The following is a 12,344-nucleotide window of genomic DNA, read 5'->3' as shown; positions in this document are numbered from 1 at the left end:
AGCACTTACAAATGCAGCAATGTTTTCAGGATGCTGCATGCCTGCTTTCACAGAGGGTACTAGCAGAAGACGGTTATTTGCCAAGGCATTGTACCAGCAAACAGACTATTTTCCGGACACCTTTCTGTTTAACCCATTCCCCTAGCTCCCAGGCTCTCCACCTCTATGGCCAGCAGCAGAAGTGCTCCAGGTGCCCAGCCCCTGAGAAGGCAGAGCTCAGCTCAGCACTTGCTCTAACATGTCCCTTCCCTGGCCTTTGCCCTTCCTCCAGCTCCGCTCCGTGAGAAAGGCGTAAACTGATGCTCACAGAGGCCGCTGTCTCCAGGCCAGGACTCCAGAGTAGGCAAAGGCTGATAGCAGTTTTGTGAGAGATCAAGCCAGAGCCAGCAGCTGGAGTCTGCTGCAAGCAGCACCAAACCCCAAGCAGCCTGAGGCTTGGTCATTAACAGGCAGCTGTGACAAACATCCTTATAATCTGGTCTATGCTTCATAATCAGTGCAGACATTGATAATGAGCTGCAGGAATTGCCCCATTCAGAGCCTGAGCCCAGGGAGACCGCTGGACATCCCATTTGATCCTGCTGTGTCACAGATGGTAAGTCTGGACACCCACTGTGAAGCCAAAGGCACAGCTCCCTGCTGGCAGCCATAAATTTCAGCAACACATAATTATCAGTCGCTCCTCATCTTCATTTAGTCAAACGGAAACATAGCCACTTCTTCCACCCAGCTCCTACTGCTCTTATCCATCACCTCTCATGAGCACTGCAACCAGTGGTCCTAATAATTTAGTCATATGTCACCTCACCAATGTCAATAGTGATAATTAGTCCAGTATTTCCTCACCAAATGTTTTCTCCCAAATATTTTTCAATACATCCGCTTTCTCACCCAGATTCCTAACAACAGAATAAACCAGATGAGGAATTGTCTCTCTTCCCCATCTCGGTCCCATGCTTTCAAAGTATTTAAAACAGGCTGAGTGTGAAACAGCATTTGCCTCTCTCCCTGGATGTTAGCTAGACACCTTCTGATGGCTCTCACCATGTGCTCTCAGACCCTTCAAGCACACAAGTCATCTCTGGGATGAAATAGACATCAAAGCACAAGAGAGGCTGGGCACGAGGTGGAATCATCCTGTTGAGCTCCTTTCCTGGAGATCTCCAGAACTAACTTTATACATATGCTTGTAAGAGATCCCATTAGCAGAATTAAACATTGCAGTCACATCCCTCCTGCTCTGCACTCTTCCCTCCACTGCCCATGTGAAGGCATTAGGCTGAGCCACATTAGCCCAAGCAGGGGGTCACTCCTGCTGGCACTCTCTCTCCTTGACATGTCCATAAGGAGGGTGATAAAAAGCTTGCCAGGTCCTCTAAAGTTACATGACTAAAAAGACAAGTAATTAGAGGGATCGAAGCCAGTTTGGAAGTGAGAGTTCACTTCTGGATGGGCATACTGGAAAGGAAAGTGAAAAGGTTTGAGTTCTTGTCCTCCTTCCTTCTCCTAGCACGGCTCTGAAAGTCCCCAGACCATTTCATGCTGGCATCATCCTCATCCTGGCAGCTCCTCCAAAGCTTGAACCCTGCTCGTCCCTCTCCCTGTGTAAATTTCCCATCACTTCTCCCTTGCAGAACCATTGTGATGCATGAAGCCTTCTCCTCCAGCTCCTCAGGCCTGGCCACACCACATTAAAACAGGATTTATGAGCCTCAAGCAGACAAGAGTTATGCAGTCTGCATTTCTGCACGCTGCATACCAAGTCCCCAGCTGGTTTAAATCAGATTAACTCCACTAATGTAAGACATTTAAGGCAAGAGCATTCCATGATTTACACCAGCCAAGAAGCTGTTACATTATAGTTTGGCAGCTGCAGGTTTTAGATCTGAAATTTTTCGGGCGAGGATCCCAAACAACAGTGAAAGACAGCAGCTGAGTGGCAAAACCCATTTATCCTCAGTGCAATATGCTCGCAGCCAGCACGTGTTCCACAAAAGTCCTTAGAAAAAAAAAAGAAAACTAACCCTGGTGTTCCGTTTCTGGTCTGCAAAGTCAGTGCCTGTCACAACCCCAAGGCTCCGCACAAATCCCTAAGTCATGATACCACGGAAATGGCTCTCTTTAAAAAATGATAAATCTGGGACACTAAAGCCAGGCAACTTTAATGCAAAGGTTGCCAGCTATAGACTGATTAATACAAATGCAAACAAACACACAAGACAGTTTAATATTCAAATCAGAGCCTTCATTTCTGATGGAGGATGATTAAGCTTCCAATCAAATCTGGCTCCCACAAAGGAATGGTGCTAACAGCATGGAGCCAGATATACCTGCAGAAGTGCACAAGAAGATGCAGCATTCAGGGCAGGAGAAATGGCACAGAAACGTACCAGGAAACTGCCTGAAAAGGAGGGTTTGGTTCTTTCTCTTCCAACTCAGCAAAGTGGCTTCTTTATGCCAGCAGAGGCTGTTCAGGGCCAGGAGAGTGGCAGGAGCTCAGTGCCCTTCCCACGCTGCCTGCAGCCTGCAAGCGGGCAGCAGAGCTGCAGCTTGTCCTGCTGCCTCCCATCTGGGGCTGGCTACGCAGGGAAGAGGCCAGGGAGCCCCACCAGCTCCATAAATCACCAGGCACCCAGTGCAGCAAACCTGACTGCCCTTGCAAAGGAAATATAAATCAGCTTTACTAGCAGCTTCTGAAACAAAACCTAAGCTCCTTTGACTATAAAAATGCCTCTTTAAACATTGTGTGCCCCGAACAGGCCATTGAAAGCCCCATCAGGCCAAGGGAGAGCAACAGGCTTTCCAAAAGATGAGGCAACTTGCAGATTGACAAACCGAGAAAAAGCACTTCAGACTGAGCTGGTTCTTGCTGGCAGGCAGCACGACACGGATATCTTTAGCACATAGTAAAGACAGGGCAGGGAACAGTGAGGAGTGAATTAGTCGGCATTAATGCCATCATTTATATTCAGCCTACTTCAAGGCACCCAAAATGCAGACATCATCAGACACAAAATAACCTACCCAAGTCTAACGGAGAGTAAAGTACAGCACATTTGCTGGAGCCCACTGAGCTATCATCAGTAGGGGCTGGACTGGACTCTCAGGGCCACCTCGCTGCACAGGCTACCTCCCTGCCTGCTCTTCCTTAATGCCTGCCTGCACAACTTAAACACCACTGCCCCATGGTTTCATAAGCTAGCATGGGATGGTTGTACCAGGAGGACAAGGGTAAGTCCAGAGGAAGCCTCACAAACCAGTGCAGAGGCAGGAGCTACTGGGCAGAGCCAAACTGAGACAGACACAGCTCAGCAGGGGCACAAGGGAGTCACACACTCCACTCGTATCTCAGCAAAAGCAAGACTGTGCCTGAGATCCATGGTAGGACTTCTGCAGGGAATATTATGGCTGGGCAGAGGCTACAGATGCAGAGGAAGCTGCTGATGCCAGTGGTGCTAGCCATGGGAACACCTATTTCAGCGACACACATGTGGAAATGAGCCACCACCATGTACCATCCACAAACAGCTTTGAGAGGCTGGTCACCTCCTGGGGTGGGCGCATGGCCAGGCAGGACCCCAGGGCTCCCTTGCTGCCACTGCCACCTGCGCCCTGCTGCAGCACAGGAAGGGCACCTGGCTAGCCTAGGAGGAGATGCTACCATCACTGGTGTGTCAGGCCAGCAAGGCAGCCAGCTGCGAGAAAACAGGGACCAGTGCCAGGAAGCAACAGGCAGGTCTGGGGGAGCTCAGGGAATGGTGTGAAGTCCAGGAATGAAACACCCTCTTTGTGTGACTGGTACAAGGCTAGAGACTATGCTGGTCCCAGAAGAAGCACCAGCGGTACAGCTGGGAAAGAAAAATATGGCATCAACTGAGCCAAGCCTCTGCTGCCAGCTGCCTTGTTTTCCTGTGATTTATTGTAGTTTCCACACTCAAAAACAGGCACAATAAGGAAACTTAAGCGATCAGAGGCTGCTAATCAGCAAAGCTTTCCAAGAGCTCACCAAAGCCAAGGGGAAAGGCTCAACAACCACTCTCTGCTGATGTCACACAACAGGCATGTGGCACCTCTTTCTGCTGACACCCCAAGGGGAAATGGGGCTGTAAACACACAAGAGCAAGCATGCTTGCTCCTGTCTCACCTCCCCTACCATCTCAGGCTGCAACACCAGGGCTAGCTGCCGTGTGGCACAGATAACCTCCTGCTACTCACACCAATGGAGTCCTGGATGTGGGCAGTCTTGGACTGAAGGGCCTGTTACTCTGCAAGAAAGGAGCAGAACCCCAGGAGCCCATCCCCAAAGTTTATTAACTTTCCTTGCATTTCAAATAGCACTGGATAACATCTCCATGCAGAACAAAAGGAGAGGCTTGTTTCCAGAAGCAGCTGCTGCTGCATCTCAGAAGTGCCTTACCTTTGGGCATGATGCGATGCATTGCCACCGACAAGAAGAAGATGGAGTCACTGTAGTAGGTCCCTGATCCAGCGCTGAAGTGTTTCTGCATGGCTTCAACGATTGGAAACAGCTTTTCTGTCAGTTCATTCACATCATGGACAATTACCTGGGAAAGACACCAGAAACACCACTGAGCTGCTGCTTCTAGGGATGGGCCCAGCTCTGCAGCCTTTGCTCAGCCTGCACCAGCACGGGCAAGGGGGCAGGCTGTTAAAGCACAAATACAGCTGGTGGCACTGCAGCTGCACAAAGGGGTCTGACTGCCCCCGTCCCTGCATGTTCCCCTACCACGACAGCCAGCCAAGTGCAAGAGGGGAAAGAGGGAAGGATTTTTACAGCCATTTCATAACTGTGAGGTGGGTAGAGGCTTGAATCCACTGACACAATTAAGCGTGTTCAATGTCTTGTGGTTTTTTCTGGTCTGTTCCCACTGCCTACTGCAGCCACATATCTGGTCTTCCATATGGAGTCTATCAGAAGAGGCGGCAGTTTGCTCCAGGCTCTGGCATCCTGCTGTTCTGAAGCAAGCCAGACCATGTCACTTACCCTGAGGACCAAGACTTGCTCCCTGCTCCAGAGGCAGGCTGTGACAGGGATGTAGCCCGGATTTCCTGAGCCTCACCCCAGCATGGAGGCAAGCTTTGCAGCACGTCCCGCTGCAGCTGGAGGGGGAAAGGAAGGATGGGACACAGCACGCCAAGAAAAATCCAAGCACCAGGAGTTACAGCAGAGCTGAGAAACTTCTCTAATTGGATCTCAGCCCACTTGTGCTGGGGCTTTTGCTCAGCCCTGCTGGAGCCCATGGACCAGCACCAGCCCTGGCATGCCTGTGCAGGCTGTGGATATGGGCCACAAACAGGAGCAATTGCAAATGTACCCTTGTCAGCTACTGAAATGTTACAAGCTTAGAATTAATTTTGGTCAAAGTCCAATGAACAGGAACTCTGATGCAGGCTGATGCTCGTTATGCACACAGAAGGACACAGGTCACTGAATCACATAAGACAACCAGAGGGATTGTCAGGGTAATTAAGAGGGACACGACCCCAGGGCGGATAAGGGGGAGTGCAGGAACTCAAATACGGAGGTTGCGCTGCCTTCTCCAGGCCAGGGAAAGCAGGAAGAGTCCTGCAGGAACTGAAGGCCAGCAAGGACGCAACTTTGAAGCAGTACTTGAATTTCAGAAAGGGGAGCCTATACCTCCTGTCTGAGGGATATCGAGGCACTGCCCCAAGCTGGCCCTGCCTTCAGGGGCCATGATCTCCATAGGTCACTTCCAAACTAAACTATTCAATGATTCTATGGTTTCACTCCTTTTCCCTACTAAAACTTTAACTCCTCAAGAGAAAGGAGCCCTGCATTATACACTTAAACACGCAGGTCTGTAATGCATGTAAGGCATTTGCCTTAAAAAAACCAATCAAACCAACAATTGAACCAAATCAAGTGCTTCAGAGGAAAAGATAGTTCTGAGCTGAGGCAATGACCATCCTCTTTATGGGATGCACCAGGGGCTGCTGTGATGTTCAGCAAGGCTTGCACAGAGATGGAGGCAGCGAAAAGTCTCTACCTTCTTGCCCCCCTGCCCTTCTTGCGGAAAATGTTACCCAGACAAAAGCACTTTCACATTAGAGCAGAGCTCACTCACTGGAGGCAGGAAGCCGCTCATGGGACCCGCAGTATGTCGAACATGGCAAGGTGGTGGACCCGTCCTGACCATCTGCACAATGACAAAGTTCATGGTGGGGTACATACAGCCCTCATGGCCCCTGCCCTGGGGAGAGCACCCCAAACACCCATCACCACCTGGGCACTTGCGCAGGCTCCGTGGCCAGGGCGTCCCTCAGTGGGATGGCCATGCTGCCGGCATCCTGGCTGCTGGGCCTGGGGCCAAGCGCCTGCAGGAGGAAAAACACAGAACACCATGTACCAGGAAAATGCATCGGAGAGCTCGTCAGCAGCCACACCTGGCTTTGGACAGCACAGTATATTCCCCAAGACACCACAGGAGAAGAAACACTGTTACCAGTAACATTACAGCAGCCGTGACAAGCTGTGCGCCAGCATCACCATTACAGTTAGCACCAGCAGCACTGCAGGAACAGGCGGCAGAGCAGCTCAGCAGCATCAAGCACTGCTGCCAGCAGCGATCCCAGGTGACCAAATACAGCAAAACACCACCACTGCCCAGGGGCAGAGGCACTTGCCTATGCACGGAGCTGAGCACCGCCAGCACCTCCACCACTGGGATGCACAATGCTCTGCTCCCAGCCCAGATCAGCAGAGACAGCTTCGGGGCCTGGCCAGACTGAAGAGAAGCATGGAGGAGAAACACAGACCCGCAACCACCCTCCTGCACTCAGGAAAGGCAACCTGAGGTCTGCACAGCACACAGGAAACAGCTGAGCAGGGGGAAAACAAAGTCAAACTAATACTAGTCATCTCTGAAATAAGCAGTGCCAAGCACCAGCGGATAAAAATCATGGGAAAAATACTCCTGAAACTCCAGACACAGCATCAATCTGCCTCCCATCCCCTGCCAATGAAAACAGGAAAATTTGTGCCTTTTGCCCACCCTTTGGTTAGGCACTTCTGCAAAGCAAACTCCTGAGCAGCTGAATTTTCTTTCCGCAGCCACAGGCCAGCCTCTCCAAGACTGTGAGGGCTTCTCCTCTCCCTGCTGCTGACTTTAGCACAGCTTGTTGATCTGCTGCTAATTTTGTACTTTGTTATTTATTTGTGTAGCAGCTTTCAGTAAATCCCTGTGGCTAAATCTGACCACGTTTGCTGAGGGCATTAACGAAAGTAAGTTCTAGGGGTTTCCTCTGCAAGCAGTTTTATAAACACACGTCCCACACAGAGAAAAGACCTTTTCAATTCATTCACTAGGAAAAAACAATCCACATTTTGTTTCTCTTCAACTTTCTCTCCTTCTCACACCAGGTATCTCTTCAGCTCTCTTGTAAGAGGAGAACCACAGCAAGCTCAGTTACATTCACCTTAGCATCTCTTCTCACAGCACCAGACTCACAGAGGAGTCAGCATTTGGCAGCATCCTGCACAGGGCTGATCTACATAGGCCAATAGCAAGAGAAGTGAGCAGAGCAGTTAATTTTATTCTCGCATGGGAACGGAATAAATAAGCGATATGAATCAGCACAAGGAGTCAGGAGCACGCAGCCCAGAGCTGCAGGAAACGGGGCGAGTCGGGGCTCTTTGTAAGCACAGTATCGGTCACTGGGACATGTCCACGCTAGCTCCGGGCGTTTCCCACTCGCTGGGAAGCAGGAAAGGCTGCAGGATCACCCGCAACCCACGGGACAGGACATGCCCTCTGCAACTGCCAGTGGAGAAGCTCTGGTAAAAGTCCAGGCTGTCTGAGGACAAGGCACGGGCAGGAAGGCCAGGTCCGCGCTGGGCTCCGGCGTGCGGCAAATCCTTCTTCAGGCACCGCTGCTCGCAGTGCTTTCCGGCCAACTTCCTCAGGCCGCACCGCTCTCCACTCCACACCGAGCAGCGGCGCGAGCACCACATTGCAGAGCAGGAGCTCCATCTGCCGCTCACCGCTGTCACGCTGCGCTCTCCGCTCCGCATCTGGGACACAACTGTACAGACACTGTGGGACCGGTAACGCCACGTCATGATTGCCCCAGCTCTGCCCTGTCCTAGGGCCCAAGCTGCTTCACACACCCTACTGCCGTGCACCCCAAAGCCCCTCTGCTCTCTTCCTGGCAGGCGGCAGCCGGCTCCTTCCATCTCCAGGTGATTTTGAAGGTTCCTGAACTACCTTAGGGAAAGAGAAGAGCTGGCTCGTGACCTTATCCAAGGGTTGGGATTCAGGTCTGATTCCTGGGCTTCACTCCAACAGAGGACCCAATTAATCCCAGCTCTGTTGAGAGGTGGGACAAGGACAGCTCCAAAGGGAAAACCCAAATCACAACCTCATGAGGAAAAAGTTGAGGGATTTTATCAGTCCTGTGTTTTATCAAGCTTTGTCTCTGGGCCTGCTGTAAGAAAACAACATAAGAACTAGTAAAGCGTCCTAGGGACACCAGGTGAACCAGGAAAGAAGTCTTAGGATGGAAATGGGTTGCTACTGGAGCTATGATTCTACCTGAGCATTCAACATTTTAGTGGCACCAAAGGTCCAAGCTAGGGTGATGTTTCCTGCTGATAAAGAGGAGTAATGGGGTAGGCTACACCAAAAATAAAGACCACTGTCACCCACTTGCCCACCAGAAACTATGCAGAGCTAGGGGCAAGGCTGTACGCTTGAGCATCAGGGAACAGTGTCTGCTCTGCACTAGGAACTCTACCCACAAACAGGTTAAGTGAATGAACTGCCTGCCAGTCACAGGCTAGGTAATGAAACCAGGGCAGAGAGAGGAAAGAAGGTGTCCCACGAGTACATCCCCATGAGATCTCACCTGAGCCCTGCAGACCATACTGCTTGCTTACACCCAGCTCTGGCCCAAGACCTAATCACCAAGCTGTCAGCTAGGCTTTGCTTTGAGACCACAGCACCAAAGATGCCCACCCTGGAACAGGCACACTGCTGCAAGCCCCACCCCATGCATATTCAGCTCAGAGGCCTGTGTCCCCCTGGAGACATGCTGGCAAGACTGCCTGCAGGGGAGTAATTAGGTTTCTGAGAAGAGCAGACAGCAGTGCACCACGTGCACCATGTCTGGGAGGGATCTGCACACCATGTCCTACTCCATGGGGATACAGTATCACAACCGTGAGAGAGGGTGCCACATCCCGCATTTGCACTGCACTGCCATGAGGCAGCATGAGTCCACCCCGCTGTGACAGGCACACAGAATCACAGAATCAGCCTGGTTGGAAAAGACCTTCAAGACCACCAAGTCCAACCGTTACCCCAGCACTGCCAAACCCACCACTAAACCATGTCACTAAGGGCAAACTGATCTCCCCTCAAGATCAACCCTTATGGCTGCCCCGCATGATCTCCACTCATAGCCACCCCTCATCTGCCCCCCATAGTGGCCCACACTGCATAGCTGCTGCCACTACCCCCACCATGGCCATCCCTCACACCCCACAGCTGCCCTTGCTCCCCCCTATAACCTTCCCTCACGATCTCCTGACTGTCGCTCACCCCTCATGGCCACCCCTCACATCCCATGGCTGCCCTTGCTCTCCCTTCATGATCTCCCCTCATGACTGCCCTTTCTCTTCCTCATGATCTTTCCTTATGGCCGCCCTTCCTTTCCCTTCATGATCTCCCCCACGACTGCCCTTCACTCCTCATGGCCATCCCTCATCTCCCCTCAGTATTTCCCATCATGACTGCCCCTCCTCTCCCCTCACCATCTTCCCTCATCGCCACCCTTCCTCTCCCCACATGATCAACCCCCACGACAAACCCTCACTCTTCATGGCCAACCCTCATCTTTCCTCACACTCTCCCCTAACGGCCATCCCTCCTCTCCCCTCACAAATTCCCTTCCTCTCCCCCTTATGCTCTTCCCTCAAAGCCACCCCTCCTTTCCCCTCATGGCCAGCCCTCCTTTCCCTTCACGATCTTCTGTTACGGCTGCCCTCCCTCTTCCTCTCATGATCTCCCCTCACAACTGCCCTTCACTTCTCATGGCTACCCCTCATTTCCCCTCACAATCTCCCCTGATGGCCATCCCTCCTCTTCCCTCACAATCTCCCCTCAAAACTTCCCTTCCTCACCCCTCACGTTCTTCCCTCCTGGCTGCCCTTCCTCTCCCCGCACTACTTCCCCTCACACGACCCCTCATCTCTCATGGCCACTCCTTGTTTCCCCTCATGATCTCTCCTCATGACTGCCCCTTCTCTCCCTCACCACCTTTCCTCATGGCTGCCCCTCCTTTCCCCTCACGATCTCCCCTCATGGCCAGCCCTCCTTTCCCTTCATAATCTCCCGTCATGACTGCCCTCCTTCTCCCCACTCATGATCTCCCCTCACCCCTGATGGCCACCCCTCATCTCCCCTCATGACCTCCTCTCATGACTGCCCTTTGCCCCTCATGGCCCTCCCCTCATGTTCAACAGTGTTTAAATCAATATTGTCCCGTTTTTGTACAACAGCCACATGTATGCACTGCAGAGCCTGTTTCCAGCTCTCCTCCCATAATGAGGATTAATCACGTGCTATCTATTGCATATACTCCCTTCCCCACTCTGTGTACTTCTGCCTCTGCCTCTTTTTGCTTCTCCCACTATACAAACCTCACCAACTCAGCTACAAGGCCAGATCACAGCAGAGCAGACTCCTCTCTGCACTTCATGCAGGTGGGTGTTCAGCACGTTCTGCACCAGGATCTGATCCTCTCTAATACTCGCCACTGTGCACATCCCCTCCCTTGCAGACCACTGAGCACAGCCGGCACCGTGCAGGTCACCGACTACAATATGGGACCTGACCAGGCACCAGCACTGCTAAAGTACTGTTTCAAGTAAAAGCAGAGGTGGGATTGTTTACCAACGACAAACAATCTAATATGAACAACACAGTTTACATCTCCAGTTACATCTCAGGAGAGTTCGGCTAATATTAAATACCTGAGAGATGAGAAATTAAAAGTTACAGCAGAAGTAGAGGGCACTTCCAAGCAATACTCCACAGCAGCACCTCAGGACACGAGTCAAGTTACCCGAGTCTCTGAACTTAATGCTTCTCCAGCTTTCAGACACTTGTTTAATGTGAAAGAAAACTTCACTCTGCATGGACTGCACCGACTACATTTTTGGGAGGTAGAACCGTATCTCTGGCAGGTAGCAGGATGGAAATCCTCCAGCCTTTGCAGGCTCTCCATTCCTTTTATTGAGAGCCTCTAGGAGCGGGGCGAGGCCTTTTCTGAACACAGTCCCACAGAACCACTTGGGAAGCCATACACACAAGCCTATGTGGTGTTTCTCCCGAGGGGCTGAAGACAGGGTCTCTGAAAGAGAAACTGCGTTCCTCATAGCCACTGCTGTCCTTCAGCACAAGTAGCTTACTAGAGATGCTCCCAGGTCGTGCAGCTAGCCGGTCCTGGGTAAGAGAACCCCGGACAGGGGAGAATCCCCGCACCAGGACACCTCTGTGCGAGGAGCGGCAGCGAGTGCAAGGTCTCCGCTCACACAGAACAACAAGCCCTCCAAAGGCTTCCCTGGGGAGGGCACTGGGGAGAGCCGCAGCCGTCCCCAGTACAGACGGGAAGCAAACACCCGCTGTGGGAGCTGGAGCAAGCACTGTCAGTGAGAAAGTTTCTCTGTGGAGAGCTGCTAGAGTGCTGCTCCCTTCGCCTAACAGGAGCACCAGCGCTGCTGGGAGCCCCCTCACGATGACTTCTAGCGGAAAGGCGGCTCAGCCAAAGCCCAGAGGACGCTCCACATTGAGGCATCCCAGCGGTCCGCGACCGCGCCCCCCCCGTCCGCCTTCGCCCCGCACCTGGTGCCGGAAGGCGGCGCCGCGCAGGTCCCGCAGCAGCCCGAGGCCGATGTCGCGGCTGGGGCCGTCGGTGACGAGGTGAATGTGCAGCGCGTCCCCGCCGCCCAGCCGGCCGTGCCGCAGCAGCGACCGCAGCGCCGCCTGCCCCTTGGCGCGCAGCGCGGGGCTCCGCTCCGCCTTGGTGAACATCATGAGGAGGTGCAGCTCGCGGGCCGCAGCCTCGCCGCTGCGCTGCGGGTGCCGGTGCGCCGGTGCGGGCGGCGTGGCGCGCAGGCGGCGGGTGGCGCTGGAGAAGGTCTCGCCGCCGCCGCCCAGGTAGTAGAAGGCGCAGACGGCCAGAGCGGCCGCAGCCGCCAGCGCGCACGGCTGCCAGCGGGCCCAGCCGCGCGCAGCGCCGGACAGCGCCGCCATCACGGGGCGGGGCCGCGGCGGCGGGACACGGCCCCTCCCGGTCCGATC

The 12,344-nt window shown here is 53.1% G+C and overlaps 1 protein-coding gene across 1 annotated transcript in view; it reads right to left on the bottom strand.

Annotated features, from left to right (window-relative positions):
- Positions 1 to 12,301, bottom strand: part of XXYLT1 (xyloside xylosyltransferase 1) — a 35,421-nt gene extending 23,120 nt beyond the window's left edge. Inside the window, exons 1-2 of the mRNA XM_062603389.1 lie at positions 11,886 to 12,301; positions 4,418 to 4,565 (exon numbers count right to left, since the gene is read on the bottom strand). Of these exons, the coding sequence (XP_062459373.1) occupies positions 4,418 to 4,565; positions 11,886 to 12,296 (559 nt within the window). The 5' untranslated portion in view covers positions 12,297 to 12,301. The remainder of the gene's footprint in view (positions 1 to 4,417; positions 4,566 to 11,885) is intronic.
- Positions 12,302 to 12,344: the final 43 nt, after the last annotated feature.

Source organism: Pezoporus occidentalis, unplaced genomic scaffold, assembly GCF_034315485.1.
Source record: "Pezoporus occidentalis ecotype Australia unplaced genomic scaffold, CSIRO_AGI_Poc_V1 ctg8, whole genome shotgun sequence".
Taxonomy (NCBI): domain Eukaryota; kingdom Metazoa; phylum Chordata; class Aves; order Psittaciformes; family Psittacidae; genus Pezoporus; species Pezoporus occidentalis.
The sequence above is the reverse complement of the archived record's forward strand: the minus strand, read 5'-3'. Positions and strand labels throughout refer to the sequence as shown.